We start from the raw sequence: 15,882 nt of genomic DNA, 5'->3' as shown, positions 1-15,882 counted from the left end.
AGCGGCTCTTCCCTTGTGCTCCTTTCCCTTCCCTCCTGCCCGGTAGTGCTGGCGATGGAACTGGATCATGTGCGGGTTGCTAAGCCGTGTGAATGGACAAAAAGAATTACTCTCCTTACCTCCTATTTCAAACGACAATTGCTCTTCTGAGCATCTCTTAAGTATCTTTTTAAAGTACCGCAGAGGTGAGCCAACCACATAGAGCATTTCATTAACCTTAGAAAGATGTATAAATTTAACTTTCTACTGAACAGAAGTCATTGGAAGTTGCATGATGATCCGTTTGTCAAGAAATGCATTCATTTTTACTTCTTCATTGGACATATAACATACAATCGTGTATGATTAATTCTTTAAACCTTCAGTGGAATTGGATTTCTGAGAAACTTAAAACATATCAATAGAAATGTCCCCAATTAATCTCTTTTTATTCATTTATTTGCATAGAACTGATGCAGAATAGTATGTCACTTACTACTTTATTGATTAGCAGACCCAGCTTAAAAAACCAATCAATTGAAAGTTTTGGAATTTAGGGTCTCTTCTTTAGTTTTCCAAGCTTATCTCTGAGACCCCTTAATGGGACAGATTCTGTTCTCATTAATCCAAAGTTATTTTACCCAAATACTACTGTCTCCTGGTCATAGCAGCCAAATTCTCCCTCCTTTATAAGTATCAAATCCAGAAAAGCATCTGCCCCTGTCAGGTGCTTGATCACCTTTGGAAGGAAATTATAATCTCTGAACTGAGGAAATATTTTATGTCATTGTAAGGGTAGCAAAATTGGACTCTTAAAGACACTGGGTCGTAATATGGTCCATACAAATCCATCCAGGCACAGTCTGAGATGGAGAACAGTGCTCAAAACATCTCTTTTTCATCTCACCAGCCACTGTGCTGCTTTCTGGACAGAGAGCCGCAGGAAGCGTATGGATTACACGGGGCAAACCAGATAATCAGCACGAGGAAAATGTATCTTCTGCCAGAGTGGAACAGCGCAGTTTGTTTTCCTTGGAAGCCATGAGGGGAGGAATGAAAGCAGCTGGGTGTTTGGTTATGGTTCTCTCCCGAAGCTCCTCGCCGCGTGGCACAGCTGTGTGCTGTGTTATGCACAGGATGGTGCTGGTAGAGACAATCTGTCCATTACCATTTAATTCAATCCTAAACCCTGGTGTGTTCCAGCATATTGTCACTATTAATGTGTAGCAATGTTGTCCAGATTTGTTATGCCATTGAAGTTAATTGTCTGCATACGTTTCCTATAAATTATTTCCCTAACCAGTCTGTGCTACAGTATTCCATGTTGCAATCAGGATACATGCTGGATCTGTCAGGAATGAAGGAGAATCTAGAAATGGTTACCAGGTTAAATATCGTAAAATTGATAACAAGGATCCTGTGTGTCTTTGGGATTGTTACCACTGAGAATTTCCAAAGAACCTGTAAATGTAGCACCTGATCAGTGAGATCAGAATGGCAGTGCCCAAAGTTTCATCCTAAAGATTAAAGTTTCTGAGGTCAGGCAGAGAAGAGAGTATAATTGAAAGTTATCAAGGAAATCATGAGGCATATCATATAAAACTGGCTCAAAGTACTTGAGCCTTGCTGAATTGTCATGTGCATACAAATGAATGAAGATTAAATCCTCCCAGCTGCCAGGATTAGAAGTTGTAAGAGTTAATTCTCCTAAAAGCATTTGTATATTTAATTACCACAATGTACTATAAAAGTTAAAAAAAAACATGAGCTGTGGACTTCTACTAATTTCTTTAGGTAATGGATTTGGAAACATAACACAATAAAGAATGTAATGTTCTTTCTAGACACTGTAATTGTCTGTATGACACCTTTGGTTGACTAGGTACCACAAGGTAGTATATTATATAAAATCCGAAGCTGGAACTAATCATGGCCTTTAGGAATTCAAAGAGTTATAATTATTCCTTGTAGAAGATGGTATATTTGCCAAAAAGCTCATTTATCCTTTTTGAATAAGTAAATCTATGCTGTTAAGAAAAAAGATCTCTTCAAGAATATAGCAAATACTATTTTAATACTGCCAGACTTCTCAGGGACTTTTTTCCTTCCAGACATATATCTGGAGCAATAGCTCTTAGAGATCTTTGTTTCTGATACTATTTGTGCAGTTTACTAGTTAATTTTGCCTTTTCCAATGGATATTTTGCAGGCATTTTTAATGGTTCAATTTTGAATGATTTAATAATTTTAAATGATTTAATAATTCATTTATAGTCCTGATTGTTTTTATAATGTCAGACCTTTAAAACAGCCCTGCTTTATTGTTTAATGTTATTTATATTGCAATATAGATATGCATAGCACTCTCCAGGCTAAAGAGCTGCTCCTAAAATATAGCAATAATCTTCAGGCACTGGACCTCAATACAGCAAATTCTGGACACCAGGTTAATTATATTTTCAGTGCTCACTTCCATTTGCTGAAGCAGTATTAGCAAAAGGAGAGGTGCACCTGCTGTAATGCTGTAATACTGTAGAGAAAGCAAGGGTCAATTTTCTTTTAGAGGGTGGAAGATGATAGTTTTTGACAGGTACCGTCAATTTCAGCTTTTTGCAATAAAATGGGAAGTGTGTGCAGCATTTTACATCTCCTAAACAGATTACCCAACACATCCACACACACGTACTTGTCAAAGCTAATGGCATTCTTTCTGCTGAACCTGACGAATTCCAGTCCTCAATCTAAACAAGAATAAATCTTAACCAAATGTTGACATTTTACCTTCCTCCTGGGGCTCCTCTCCAGGGAGCAGAGAAATTTATTTTCTCCAGCATCCTCAGCTGTAACAATTAGTTCTATCAGCCCTGCAGAAAGTGGTCCTAATTGTACAGCAGAGTACTCAGCCAGAGAAAACATTGGTAAAGTAAAATACACCTCTAAAAATTAAATTCTTATTTTGCCATCATGGTATAACAACTCAATAAGCATTTCTAATTATAGATATTCCTCTAGGGATATTTGCCATAATTTGCCATTGCTCTAAAATATAGAGATACGTTCCTAATGATCAATTACTCAATCTGCTCTGTAGTATATTCAGTTGTGTGTCTTACCTACTTAGCCGAAATATCCAGGGAAAAAAGCTTTGTATGTGAACCCGTGAGCATCATATTCAGCTGTTGGACTAAGTGTTTTAATGCTGATGACAAAGGAAAAAACATTTCTCCAGCAATCAAGGCCTTCTGATACCATTTCCTGGCTTCTGAGAAAAATAAAGAGTGGGCGGTATGACAGCTTGCCTGTCCTGGCTGTCCTTTCAAAGGTCTCCTTCAGTTTAATGCTTTAGGTTTCTACTGTCCTTGGATTAAATAAAAATCTTAGCTTTTAATGAAACGTGTCTGTGGTTGTGGAAAAAAAGAAGTTAAAAATTCAAAACCTTAAAATGCCATAACCAACAGTAAAATAATGAAGAACGAACAGTTGTCTTCAGGGAAGGAAAGATAGGGAACATTACATTGGTTTAATTTTATGGGGGTTTTAATACTATTTCTTTCATAGAAGAGACTTTTATCCTATCTAACATTCCCAAAGAAATGAGGACTTGGCTGACCCAGATCCCTTTATAGTGAGAAAAGGTCTCTGATACCTCTCATTTTTGGTATAGTTCATGATGCTGCAGAGTTGGAAATAAAGGCTCAGTACAAGATGTTCCTCCACAGAAGTTATTTTGGTTTATTATTGCAATTTCATGAGAAACACAGGTGAGGGAGGGAATATGACGATTCTTAATATTTCACATGTCTACTGAGGAATTTTCTCAGAGCTAAAGAAAGATCATTTTCTGTCTCCTGCAAATAAAATAAAAAATTGTTTTTAATAGCTGGAGGCGACAGAGCTTTACAGACAAAAAATCTTTATTTTGACAAATGGATTTTCTCACTCCTTTTCCTGTTTTCTCCCCTATCCTACTGGTGGGGAGTGAGGAAGCCACCAACTGTGTGAGTGCTCACTTGATAGCAAGGGCCAGTGCATTGCAACCTCAGATCCTCAGACAGGGATGTGCAGCAACTATAAATATAGCCCCTCAGATAGAATTGGCAGTCAGTATTTGGTGGGTCTAGAAAAAAATATAAATACTGAATTAAAATCCTTATGGAGGATTTGGGAAGGTTGAGATTTGGTGGTGTTTCAGGAGACTGAATACATTGGCATGCTGAAGTTTTAACATCTGTTTAACATCTATGACACTAAATGAAACAGGGCTGGAGGCTGATCCTTTTTCTTAAACACAGCTAGTACAGGCTCATATATATGCTGCCTAAGACTAGTCTCCACTAGGCTAGAATTAGCTAAGTGGCTGGGTGCATCCTAGTGGAGGCAATATGCATGTCCTTACCAAACTCCAAGCATCACGAGAGCCTTAGGTGGTGCTGCCATGATACTGGAACTTGATTATTATTTTGGGGATATTTCAGCTAAGTGCATCTGAAGCAGTGTAAGAGCTGGGTTGCAGCCTGTGAAATGTTGTGTTTTAGCAGCATGAAACTGAAGGGCTGATGAATGATGCACTGGAGTATCACACAGAGGCTGTGGGGTGAGTTTGAGATTGCTGGGGTAGTGATGAAGAGATGTTTAGGGTGGATAAAGTAAATCTGGTACCCTAGTTAATACTGACTTTCTGGGGGTCATGTCTGGCATGAACTGTCCTTAGAGCCAGACCTGGATGTTGAACTGGATAGAGTTAGTTTGGATTGTCCAAAACAGAGCTATGAAATAAATGAGCATGGAAGCAACAAAAGTGATCAAGCTTCTAGTGCTTGAGTTAATTTAACATCCCTCTTTGTCACTATAGGACGCAAAACAACATTACACAAACACACTGCTATTCTCAAGGTAGGAAAAGGAAGTTTATTTTCCGACTCTAACATTTATAGATTTCCAAAAGTGACAGTGGATTGGAGGGTGAAAGTGCCACCTCTCTGTGGATAGATAGAAGGTAGGAGAATAGAGATAGTGGTGAAGGTAATCTCACCTCTAAGGAGTTACAGCTGTGCTAATTATCAAGCATTAAGAACAAGCCTGCCCTTAATAGGCCACAGCTGGATCCAGTTAAGAGGGGTATTATAAAAGAGCAGGTTGGCTGGTGGAGATGTGAGATGGAGTTTGTTGGCTGTGCTGGGAAGAAGGCAAAGTCAGTGCTGTGAGGAGCTGCCCATGAGAAACCACCAAGAAGGTATGGAACCTTTGTAATAAGATGGCAGCAATTGGTGACCCCTGATGTGATCAAGGACCCAGGCTGGTGCTGGGTTCCCCCTGAATGGCAGTGTGTGTAGAAGGACACAAGCTGTGTGACAGAAGTGGCAAATGGCATAGCCACAGCAGCAGCCAGTGTCTCAGCAATAGCATGGCCCCTGAGGAGTACGGGGGGAGGTTTGCTAAGTCACTGCTACATGAGTACTGGAACAACAGCAACATGGAGCTCTGAGAGGCAGAGTCAGAGCTGCACAGACAACATGTAAGAAAAGCCTTCAAAAATTGTATTATGACCATCTCCACAGTAAATCAAAATGATTGGAAGTGGGCTGCAGGGCGAGGTACAGCCGGAGATGGAGCCCAGTGTAGCATTGAGAGCAGCAGGGGAAGCTGCCTGATCTGGACCTGACAGATTTTGACACCTGAGGTACAGGTGAGCCACTGTGGACACAATGAGAAAAAACATATTGAGTGCCAAACAGATTGTTTGATATATGTGGAAAGAAATTTTAAAAAAGACTGTGAAATATAGTGTCAAAAAGGGGGCAAGGCAGCTGCAGATTTGGCTGCCACCTGGAAATCACTTTATAAGACTTTAAAAAATGGAAAACAGCGTAAGACAAGAGAGGCTTGCAATGATCAACTAATACAACAAAATCTGTAGAAGGAAGAAGAGAATTATTAAAACAGCAGTGGGGACTGGGGAAAGAGTAACTCTATTATTTATTATGGTGTATTTGTTTGATGATGAAACGTGCATTTTGTTTGTGAATTGCAACTATGAATCTTTGATTAGGTATAAGTGTAAAAGTTTATATTCCATAAGCGTAGGTACACTCAACAAATGCTGGATCAATGTTGTTCAAGGTTCTATGGCTGTTGATAAAGTTATGTGGCTGTTGATTTGTTGCTATCTTTATATGTAGCCTTTAACTTATTCTTGTGAGTTACCTTCTAAAGTTGTACAGCTGTGGATATTGTCAATATTCTGGAGGTATAAATATAAAGGTTTCTGATTATATGTAATGTAAGTTTGAGTAACTAATCAAAGTTAGCACAAATGCATTCTAAAGTTAAACAGAAATAATAAAAAATATGATTATACTAGGTTTACTATCTTTTGCAAAGGGCCCTGCAAAAAATTGTAAACACAACATTAGTTTAACTCATTCTTGTGAGTTAATCTTTGATTAGGCAATTAGACATAGATCTAAAGCTTTTGATAAGTACTCTCTGTGAATTTAGAGAATGAATCAAGTTTATATTGTGAAAAAGCAAAACTGAACTAGAATTTAGAAATGTATACTTTCACTGTGATATAGAAGTCTAAGCACAAGGGCTGTTGGTGATGAGCCTTAAGTTGATGTTCTAGATTTTGAAAAGCAAAACAAAATCAGAACTTGGAAACATATGTTCTTACTGTGATATGTTGCCTGAACATTCATATAACTGTTAGTCCTAAATAATATATGTGACTATGTTATAGTGTCAGTTTACTTGAACATAACTTTCTAGAGATACTGCAACTTTGTAATTAAAAGAAAAGGGGGAATTGTGGATAGATAGAAGGTAGGAGAATAGAGACAGTGATGAAGGTAATCTCACCCCTAAGGAGTTACAGCTGTGCTAATTATCAAGCATTAAGAACAAGCCTGCCCTTAATAGGCCTAATAGGCCACAGCTGGATCCAATTAGAGGGGTATTATAAAAGAGCAGGTTGGCTGGTGGAGATGTGAGATGGAGTTTTTTGGCTGTGCTGAGAAGAAGAAAAAGTCAGTGCTGTGAGGAGCTGCCCATGAGATATCACTGAGAAGGTACGAAACCTTTGCAATAAGATGGCAACGCCTCTCCAATGACATTGGACAAACCAACAGTCTTTCTCCTCTATAAAAGAATGTAAAACAATAAGTTGTTTACAGAAAGTGTGTGAGAAAGTTTGCTACAAGAATGCAAACATCAGAAGGTTTAGAAACTCTTAAAAATCAAGGCAACACCTTTTTTTTAGCAATATAGATATAAATATTTAGATTCTAGAGTTACTGTTTTCAGCCAAAAGTTTCTAAATTTCAAAAGGAAAATGACACTAGATCTGAATATTGCATAACATTTTAGGATTGAAGACACAGCAGCAGTGGCCACATTAATTATAATCAATTTTTGTAATTAAATATGGGTTATTAAGACATCAATCTGTGTGGATAAGAACACTCCAGATGTCAAAGTTGGATTTTTACCAGATAGGGTGTCTGTAGGCACAGCTGTTATCCCGCAAATCTTTGCAGTCCTCAGACATGATTTTGGCTATAATTTCTGTGCTACTTATAGTGTTTCTTTATCTCCTGTATCAACCCTCCAGTTCTATGGAAGGGAGTAAGCTTTGTGCTTGCTTCCATTTGCCAGCACCTTGTACATTAAATAAATACATATATTTATTTTTGAACAAAAGTGATGCAAGGGACTATGCACCAGTTCATCCCTTTACAACACACTGCCCTTGCACTCCAAAGTCTGCAGAATGATTTGTGTGCAAATGAAGATCATCTCTGCTGCAGAGCATGTTAGGAGGGGGTGGGGGAGGAGAGACCATTGGTGCTGCCTTCTTGGGGCAGCCCTAAGAGATGCATCCTTGCGGATATAGAAGCTCTGGGAGGTGAGCTGCTGGTGGCAGTGTTCCAAGGAGCATTACAACCACCAGGCAGCCTGTGACTTCCATATGGCATTTTACTTTACTCCTGCTCCTGCATGTGTGGAGAGTGCTGTAAGGCACAGGTGGTCCAGGCAGTCAGGAAACCTGGCCAGAGGTGTGTTTTTAGTACAGCTTGATCAGCTGAGGACAAAGTGATGAGATCTCCATGAGTGGAGCTGGATCTCCTTACTTCTGCTGCATTAACCTGGAGTAGCATTGCTAGTTCCTTTTTGCTTGGGTTAGAAGTTGCTGAACATATTTTATTTACTAATGATATTAAAAATATTGCTGGTTATCTCCAGCCCTGCAGATCCCATAGATACACTACTGGTTAGATGTGATCACTGAAAGGATCTCCATTTGCAGTAATTGGATGATGTATTTGTCCTCTATTCAGGTAGAATTAGGAAAGTCAAAGAAGTTTTCTGATAGAGCAGAATTGAAAGGCCAAATTGGAATTTTTCAGGACCACTGCCTTAAGATTTATCTGAAGGTTAGTTTTTAGCTTCTCTTTCATCTTTCCTTGTAAACTCATGCAAAATAGAAACCAAAAACCCCCTTGTGAGAGACTGGACTATGACTCAAAGCAATTTCCCATTTGTGAAGGCACCAGGGTTCTTTGCTAAGACCAGGTTTGCAACTCACCAAGAATGAGATGAGATTTTGGGTGTGCAATGACAAATCTCTGGTCTGCAAAAGACAGAAGCGATGAACTTATAACTGCTAGAGTCTACATGCTGGGCTTTGAGGCTGATAAGAGGCAGAATTTGTGGGAACAGGATGGTGCTTTTCACCATGCCAAATTGCCCACTCTGACACACAACCCCTGCTGATGGATCAAGACCTTCAATCATCACTTTGGCCAACAGCAACACTCAAGTCTCATTGTAAATCCAGGGGTGGTAGTTATAGATCTTCCTTTCTTTCTCTTCTTTTTTTTCCCCCCTTGCACATTTTAAGTGACATCTTTATGCTTTCATATTGTCATATTACTATAAATAATAATAACCAAAATGGCTATATAGCTGCTTTCCATTGCAACCAAATTGTTTATATATGTGAAAAGTGCACGTTAGCCAGCTCTATGCATATATTTTCTATATAATGTTGTATTGATTAGCAGTGCTGTATTGACATTTTAATAGTATGGTAAATTTAGTTTTGTAGTTAAAATAGAAACTATATATGTGGGATATTTTTTTAAAGAGAAGAATGAGGTACTCACACTGAGATAGGAGCCACAGGCCACCTACATTTTTCAGAGAAAAAGAATTTATTGCTCCCTTATCAGAAGAAACTAACTTCTTCCTGGCTTGCTCATTAAAAGGAGGAAGTTGACACTGACCAGACAGAATCCTTTGTTTGAATGGAATTTATGCATCATGTATGGGATGTATGAACATGCAATAGGCTATCGCGTTTAAGGGTTAGTCCTCTGTTAACATGTGTCCTTTCTCAGGCTTATTTTGCCCAAAAAAAGGTACCCAGACTCTTTGTTTGTATTGTCTCGTATTGTCCTAATCCTAATTGTCCAAATTTGTATTAATATAATTTTATTACTATTTTATAACCATTTTATTACTATTAAACTTTTAAAATTTTAAAAATAAGTGATTCGTGTTTTTCACTATATATGTATATATATCTGCAAACACTGATCATTTGGTGTTTTTTCACTCTAATCCACCCCAAGAGCTTTATTAACAAGAACCTGCATTATCTTCACCTTCAGGGGTGGTTAATAACACCCCCAAGAGTTATTCCCTCTGTCATAGGGAAGTGCTGGGTTAAAAAAATGTCAGAAATACATCAGAAATACATGTCAGAAATATATCAGAAAAATGTCAGACCTCCCCATACTTCTGCACAAACTGTTGTCACCTGGTTTATTAGTGCAGATCAGCTTTGCTGTCACCCTGTGACCCCTGTCTGCCTCGGTGCTGTGATTGAGGAGATGAAACTTGAGCTTCAGCTGGTGGATGCCTCAGAAACCAGTACATGTATTGGCATGCCTGCCAGCCCAAAGTTCAGGAAGGGGAGGAGTTTATCAGAAATCGAAACTGATTTCTGGCAACTCTGAAGTTTTGAGTGTTCCCCTAGCTGTAGCACCAATACTAGTTTCTGTCAAGGCAAGGTACTTGCAAAACTATGTCTGGGGTTGGAGGATGGAAGGAAGGCAGCAGGTACAGGACAGCTACTGCCTTCAATACTCCATCTTCCTCTCAGGGTAACCCCTGGCATGGCAACAGTGAATCAGAGAAGGGTGAAAACACTCAGGAGCTGATGGCATCTGGAGGGAAACAAGGAGGCCAAGCATCAGCGCACCAACAACAGCAAAAGCAGTAGTAAGTAACGAGGAGCCTGACTGTGATTTACCTGCATTGGGTGCCTGTTCTCCAGCTTACTCGAGGTGTACGCCTTTAAAGGTGTACTGGCTTTCTCTTACAAGAGAGCCAGAAAGTGGCTGAGCGCACAAGCAGCATGTTGTCATCTCCTTGGAGCTTCCTACATGGGACCTGAGTTGTTCTGGCAGGCTTCTTGACAGCATAGCTTACACCCTGTGCCACAGCAGTGGCCAGGTCTGTACCTTGGATACTGGTGTGCATGGTGTCTGGCATCTTTCTTCAAAGCTTCTTGGCACTTCTTTTCAAAGTGAAATTTCAAATCTGGTTCTAGCTCCCTGTTTTCTGTATCTCCTAATATTTCATCCTGGAAAGTCTAAAAATACTTACTTTGGCTTAAGAGATAGATGTAGGCTGCATTCCAACACTGCTCTGAATGCAGTCAAGGACACAGAACAGCATCCAGGAACTTCATGCTCATAAAACTAAAACCAAAGCTTCAGCATTTGGTGTTTTATTGGAATCTATGCTTAGTCCCTCTCTTGCTTTCCAGTGACTATCCTGAGATAACTTGTACAAGCTGTGTCTTGCAGATACAATATAGAATAGAAATTGAAAGCTCTGTACGTATGTGTTTGTGTATGTGTTTTATGCATGTGTGTTTAACATAAATATACTTAGATGACCATAGCTGTGTTTATTCCTTTTTACCATATGTGCTTTTTCTGAGTTCTTAGTAACAGTGCATGTAATGCTAAGATTATTGTTATTGCTATGTGCTGATTTTGCTTAGCTTGCTTTTTCTTCCGTCTTTGAAAGGGCAGCTGGCAAAACTGCAACCTGTTTGTTTCCTTTCCCTTCTTTCTGGGTGAAGAAGGTGGAGCCACGTCTGGAGGAAGGGGCAGGCAGCTGATGGTGAGCAGAGATCAGCAGCTTTCCATTGAAACCCATGAATGCTTGCCTGGTGGGTAGTAATAATACAGGGACTATTAAAAGCTGAGTCCCTTTAAAATCCATCAGCACTTTAATGATTGACTTTCAGAAGAGCAAACAACAATTCCTTAGTTACAGTCTATTTTCTGCCACTTTCAAATATGAAAAATTCTCTGTCTTGCCTGCCCTCACAGTGCCAGGCTTCCACGGCAGAGCAAGGACAGCCCCAGTTTGTTTATGTAGCTGTGATGTGTGCATTTTGTTGCTGTTTGGGTTTTTTTTTCAGGGGGAGGAGTGGGCAGCAGGGCTAGTGGGAGTTTTCTCGTTGGCATGCCTGTGTTTACCCAGTTTGTCTGGCATACAAACCTGCTGGTAAAGGTTAGGTGAATAATTAATCAATTGGTTTGCCAGAGCTCCCTGCAGAATTGAAGGCCAGAGCACATATAATCACACAAATCCCTGTTCCCTTTATCATCTGACATGATTCTTGCAGACATAAAGCAGTTGTGCATCCACTGTAAAGACTGAGTAGTATTTTCTGCTATGTGAAAATATTTTCTCTGTCTTCATAAAGTTCTAACAAAGAATTAGTTCCTAAATCTTGGATGTACAAATTAAAGTCTGCATTAGTATTCAGTTAATGAGAAGAAGGATGAGGGAAAGGCAGGCTGAAATAGAAACCATGTAATATGAGTAGGAAACTAACACTCTAATAAAAAATGAAGTGAATGAGAGTGGGATTTGCATCCTTCCCTTTAGAAGGAGGATGCTGCCTGACAGTTGAATGGGATGAAGCTGCTTAAACTGCAATTTCTTTAACTAACATGAATTAAAGGAGAAGGTAGCACCTGAAATACTGAAACAGAACAGTGAAGATATTTATTCTTTTTTTAAAAAATTGTTTCACTAATTATTTGTTCATTTTCTCAAGCTACATTTCAAGTAAGATTTCAGATTAAAATATTTTACCAGTGATAAAGCTGACTCAATCTTTTAGCCACAAACTCATTTTAATATGACCTTTAAAATTAAAATACTGGGACACCCTCAGAATGGTCCAGGTTTTCAGGCTCTGTGATAACAAGAGCAGTTGGAGAGATGCAGTTACAGGGTGACAGTAGGAGAAAAAAAAAAAGCACAGACTAGCATTACTAAAGGATTTCTGGAATATGCATAGCAGAGGGAACATGAGGGGCCCAAACAGGATACCTCTGTGCCAAGCAGTGTCTCTATTCCAGCTTTTGCTTGCTATTTTTTGGAAACAGACAGGGATATGATTTTGCTGCCAGCAAAGCAGGAGTTGGAGTCTTTTTGGAAGGCTCTGTGTGAATTGTTTCAGTGCAAACTCTCTGTCTCAGGCTGTGAGAGAAATTGGGAGTGGGAAAACATCTCAGGAGCATCTTATGGTCAGATTAGGGGGTCTTTTGTTTAGACTGGACACATGAAATATGTGAGGGATGTAGCACATTGCAGTCCTGTTCAGTAGTCAATATTCAAACTGGGCTATTAAAAATGCAGCGTGGACAGCTGGTATTAGAGTTTAGTTTTGCTTTGGAAAAGCCCTTATATGATGTGTCAAGGGCAAGAAGTGACAATAAAATGGTCCTAATTAAGAAAAATACTTGTTCAAATGCAAAATTGAAGTCACACTTTGCACATTGCCATCCAGTTATACATAGAATGTGGTTTCAGGCCATGGAGAAAACAGTCACCAGAATGACAAGAGCTTGAAACGGCTTATAATAATAATCTTGCCTTTAAGTGGCTTCACTTTATCTAAGTGCCATGAAATTAACTTGTAGAAAGCGAATTCCCAAATTGCCCCTGTTCATACCTATTCAGAAACAAAAGTCTGTACTGAAGAAAGGTGGAGGAAAGTGGGGAAATTAGAGGGTGAACTATAGCTAGTGCCTGAAAAAGAAACTGCTGCCCCCATTCACCACTCTGCCTTTAGCGCCTTTAAAGCTGCCAAGAATAATATTGGTTCTGGTAAAATCCATTAAAAACTGAAATTCAAAATAATAAAGCCTGAAGATATATTGCTACACAGCTGGTAACAGTCCCTCATCATTTTGTTTGAAAGGAGAGAGAACTTCTAGATTTCTAGACTCAAGAAATTGTATTCTTTGACCACTGGAGCCAAATCTATCAGAGCCAAAATATCTATGGTGTTATAAGACCCCTCATCCTATTGCTGACAGACTATACTTAGCAGTTTTGATTTTTTTTTTCTTTCATGAACTAATGTTTCTTTAAAATTAAAAAAAAGTCTACAGAACTGTAGATGGATTTTTAGGAAATACTTGTTCTGCCCACTGCCCAGCCACTGGTGGGAGTGCAAGACAGGTAATTTGAATTATGGAAAATCTGTTCAGAGTTTAGCTCTCCATTTTCTGCACAGGAGAAGTCTCCTAACTCTGCCTTTCAGGCTGATGTACTAATGTTTGCAGCCCAGTGGAGCACTTCAGAGATGCCCAGCTTCACCTTGGTCAGTAGGCAGCCTTTTCTCCAGGCACAGGATTGGTGGCAGGATCTGTGTAAGACAATAACTATACTATCAGTCTGGATGGGGGGGATTGCTGTTCCATATAATGCTTGGGGGAGGGAAGGAAGTCCTTCCAAATTCTGTATTAGAAGCTTTTTAGGAAGAACTTGCTTTGCACAAGCCCTGACATGTTCTCTTGATACATAGCTTGGTGAGGAGCTGTGGCAAGGTGAGGAATAAGGAATGTATGGGAGGATGCTGTGTTTGGGCAGGGGCAATGAAAAGACAAATTCTCTGATGCAGAGGAGGAAATACATTGCTGAAAAGAGAAGAAGCAGGAAGCAGAGATGAACATGCCACTAGCTCAGATCTCAATGTTGGTGTGATACAGCATCTGACCTGCTGAGCTCTTCAGGCACACTGGCAAGCCTGACATGCAACACATGCATGCCTCTGCAGGGGAGAGCTCTGCTCAGCACTTGGTGCTGCCAAGCCCAGTGCCTGGCCTGCCCACGTATGATGCTCCATGCTCCTCAGGCTAGTGATTATCAGGTGCTCCAGCTGGCTCTGGCATGCTCCCTACATGCCTACATCCCTCTCCCTGCACCCCTGACTCTGAGCTGCACTGAGGGAACTGAGCTGCTCTAGCACAAGCATGGCCATGCCTGATTTTTCTAGACTTTGCTGGGTCTGATGCTGATCTGCAGCCCTGCCACAGTGAGCTCTGTCCCATTGGTGTAATCTGACCACAAGCACAGGCTGACTAATGGCACGCTAGTGTTTTCAGAGGAGAGAAAGCTGTGCTGTGAGACAAGTTTGGGCTGAGGGTTACATAATCCTTGGCTCCCTGATTTGATCCCTCAGGGTGGCAATTTCCTTGGATCTTCAGAAGTTGGTTAAGATTGTCCAAAACAGAGTACTGGATGAAGCACCTGCCCTTCTTTCTGATGTGCTCAGACCACAACAAGCTGCTGAGTCAGAGCCTCATCTAAACTGTTGGAAATTCAGTTCCAAGTTTCAGCTTTAGTCTTTGACAAAATTTTAACTTCAGGAATTTCTCTACAAGCATGTGGGTAACAGCAGAACCTCAGGTCTGTTTTTTTCCTGCAGATTCCTGACTCTTACTTTCTTCTGGGCTGCTCTCTGCTGCCCTCTCCCTTCTCACTCTTCACCCTTGTAAGTTCACTTCTTCAGAATTTAATTCTTTGCTTTAATCCTCACAATGCCAAAAATGTTGTCTGTTCTTAATGAAAGGGACCAGATACAGAAGTGAGTTACCCTGGTTTAATAATCTCCCAGACATCTTTTGAACTGTGTTAATTAAGTGCATTCCTGGCCTGTGGCAAACATGGGACAAAATCCATGGAGGTAGACTTTTGGTGATAAACATTTCCTCCTAATGTAATTCATTTTCTGCCTCTTGTGTTACGAGCACATGTGCAGTGAGGATAAATCAGACAGTGTGTAATGCTAAGCCCCACTAAATCACTTTTGTCTCTGAGCTGCAAACTGGTAAGATGATGCCACTGATAAAGATGGAAAGCCAGAGCCCCAGGCCTGCATGTAAGGTTTGTACACTCTCCCAGAGCTCTGCTTATGGCACTGCTGGGACACAGAGCATATTGCTCAGCTGAGGTCTAGAGTTGTGGCTGTCAATTATCATTAGCATCTGGCTGTGTGTGCGTTGCAAAATAGGGATACCTACAGGACAGTTATCTGCTTGCTGGGATTTGGCATCTTGTAGCCCTTTAATTTGGCAGCTTCTGTGCTGCTGAGCAGCATGTGGCTGCTCCATCAGGCATGGGAGCTTTCGTGAAAACAATACTTTGTGGTGGTTGGACTTGACAGCTCTTAAAACAATTCCTGATAAATGAATGCAAAGTTCAGCTTAGTGTATCTTTGAAGGAAATTCAAGAGTTTGCTTTGGCAGTTTGATCTCTTTTCTCCTTTAAATTCAGTCAGAACATACTGTCTAATGCAGTATCTCACCCATATCTTTTTCTAGGTCCCTCCTTTGACTGAATCTGCCCATGCCTCCTTCCCAAGCTTTAGTCATTTTGTTGCTCTCCAACTTCATTCTCCTTATTTTCTGTCTGTTATGCAGAGTACTCTGCCCAACAGAGCAAGATATTTGGCTTTCAGCTCTGTGACATTCATGTACCAATGCACCCACAGTACAAAACACAGTAGAACTGGAAATAGTT

The 15,882-nt window shown here is 40.1% G+C and overlaps 1 protein-coding gene across 3 annotated transcripts in view; it reads left to right on the top strand.

Annotated features, from left to right (window-relative positions):
* Positions 1–5,140: 5,140 nt before the first annotated feature.
* EPSTI1 (epithelial stromal interaction 1) overlaps positions 5,141–15,882 on the top strand; it is a 54,340-nt gene continuing 43,598 nt past the window's right edge. Inside the window, exons 1-2 of one of the 3 annotated variants that reach the window (XM_064408706.1) lie at positions 5,141–5,212; positions 10,145–10,263. In XM_064408706.1, the coding sequence (XP_064264776.1) occupies positions 10,202–10,263 (62 nt within the window). In that variant the 5' untranslated portion in view covers positions 5,141–5,212; positions 10,145–10,201. Of the gene's footprint in view, positions 5,213–9,960; positions 10,264–15,882 lie in introns of those variants that run through there. The other 2 variants (XM_064408707.1, XM_064408705.1) reach the window with 2 other exon arrangements.

The sequence above is a fragment of the Passer domesticus genome, chromosome 2 (assembly GCF_036417665.1).
Source record: "Passer domesticus isolate bPasDom1 chromosome 2, bPasDom1.hap1, whole genome shotgun sequence".
In the NCBI taxonomy this organism is placed as follows: domain Eukaryota; kingdom Metazoa; phylum Chordata; class Aves; order Passeriformes; family Passeridae; genus Passer; species Passer domesticus.
Note: the sequence above shows the minus strand (reverse complement) of the source record. Positions and strands in the feature narration are given on the sequence as shown.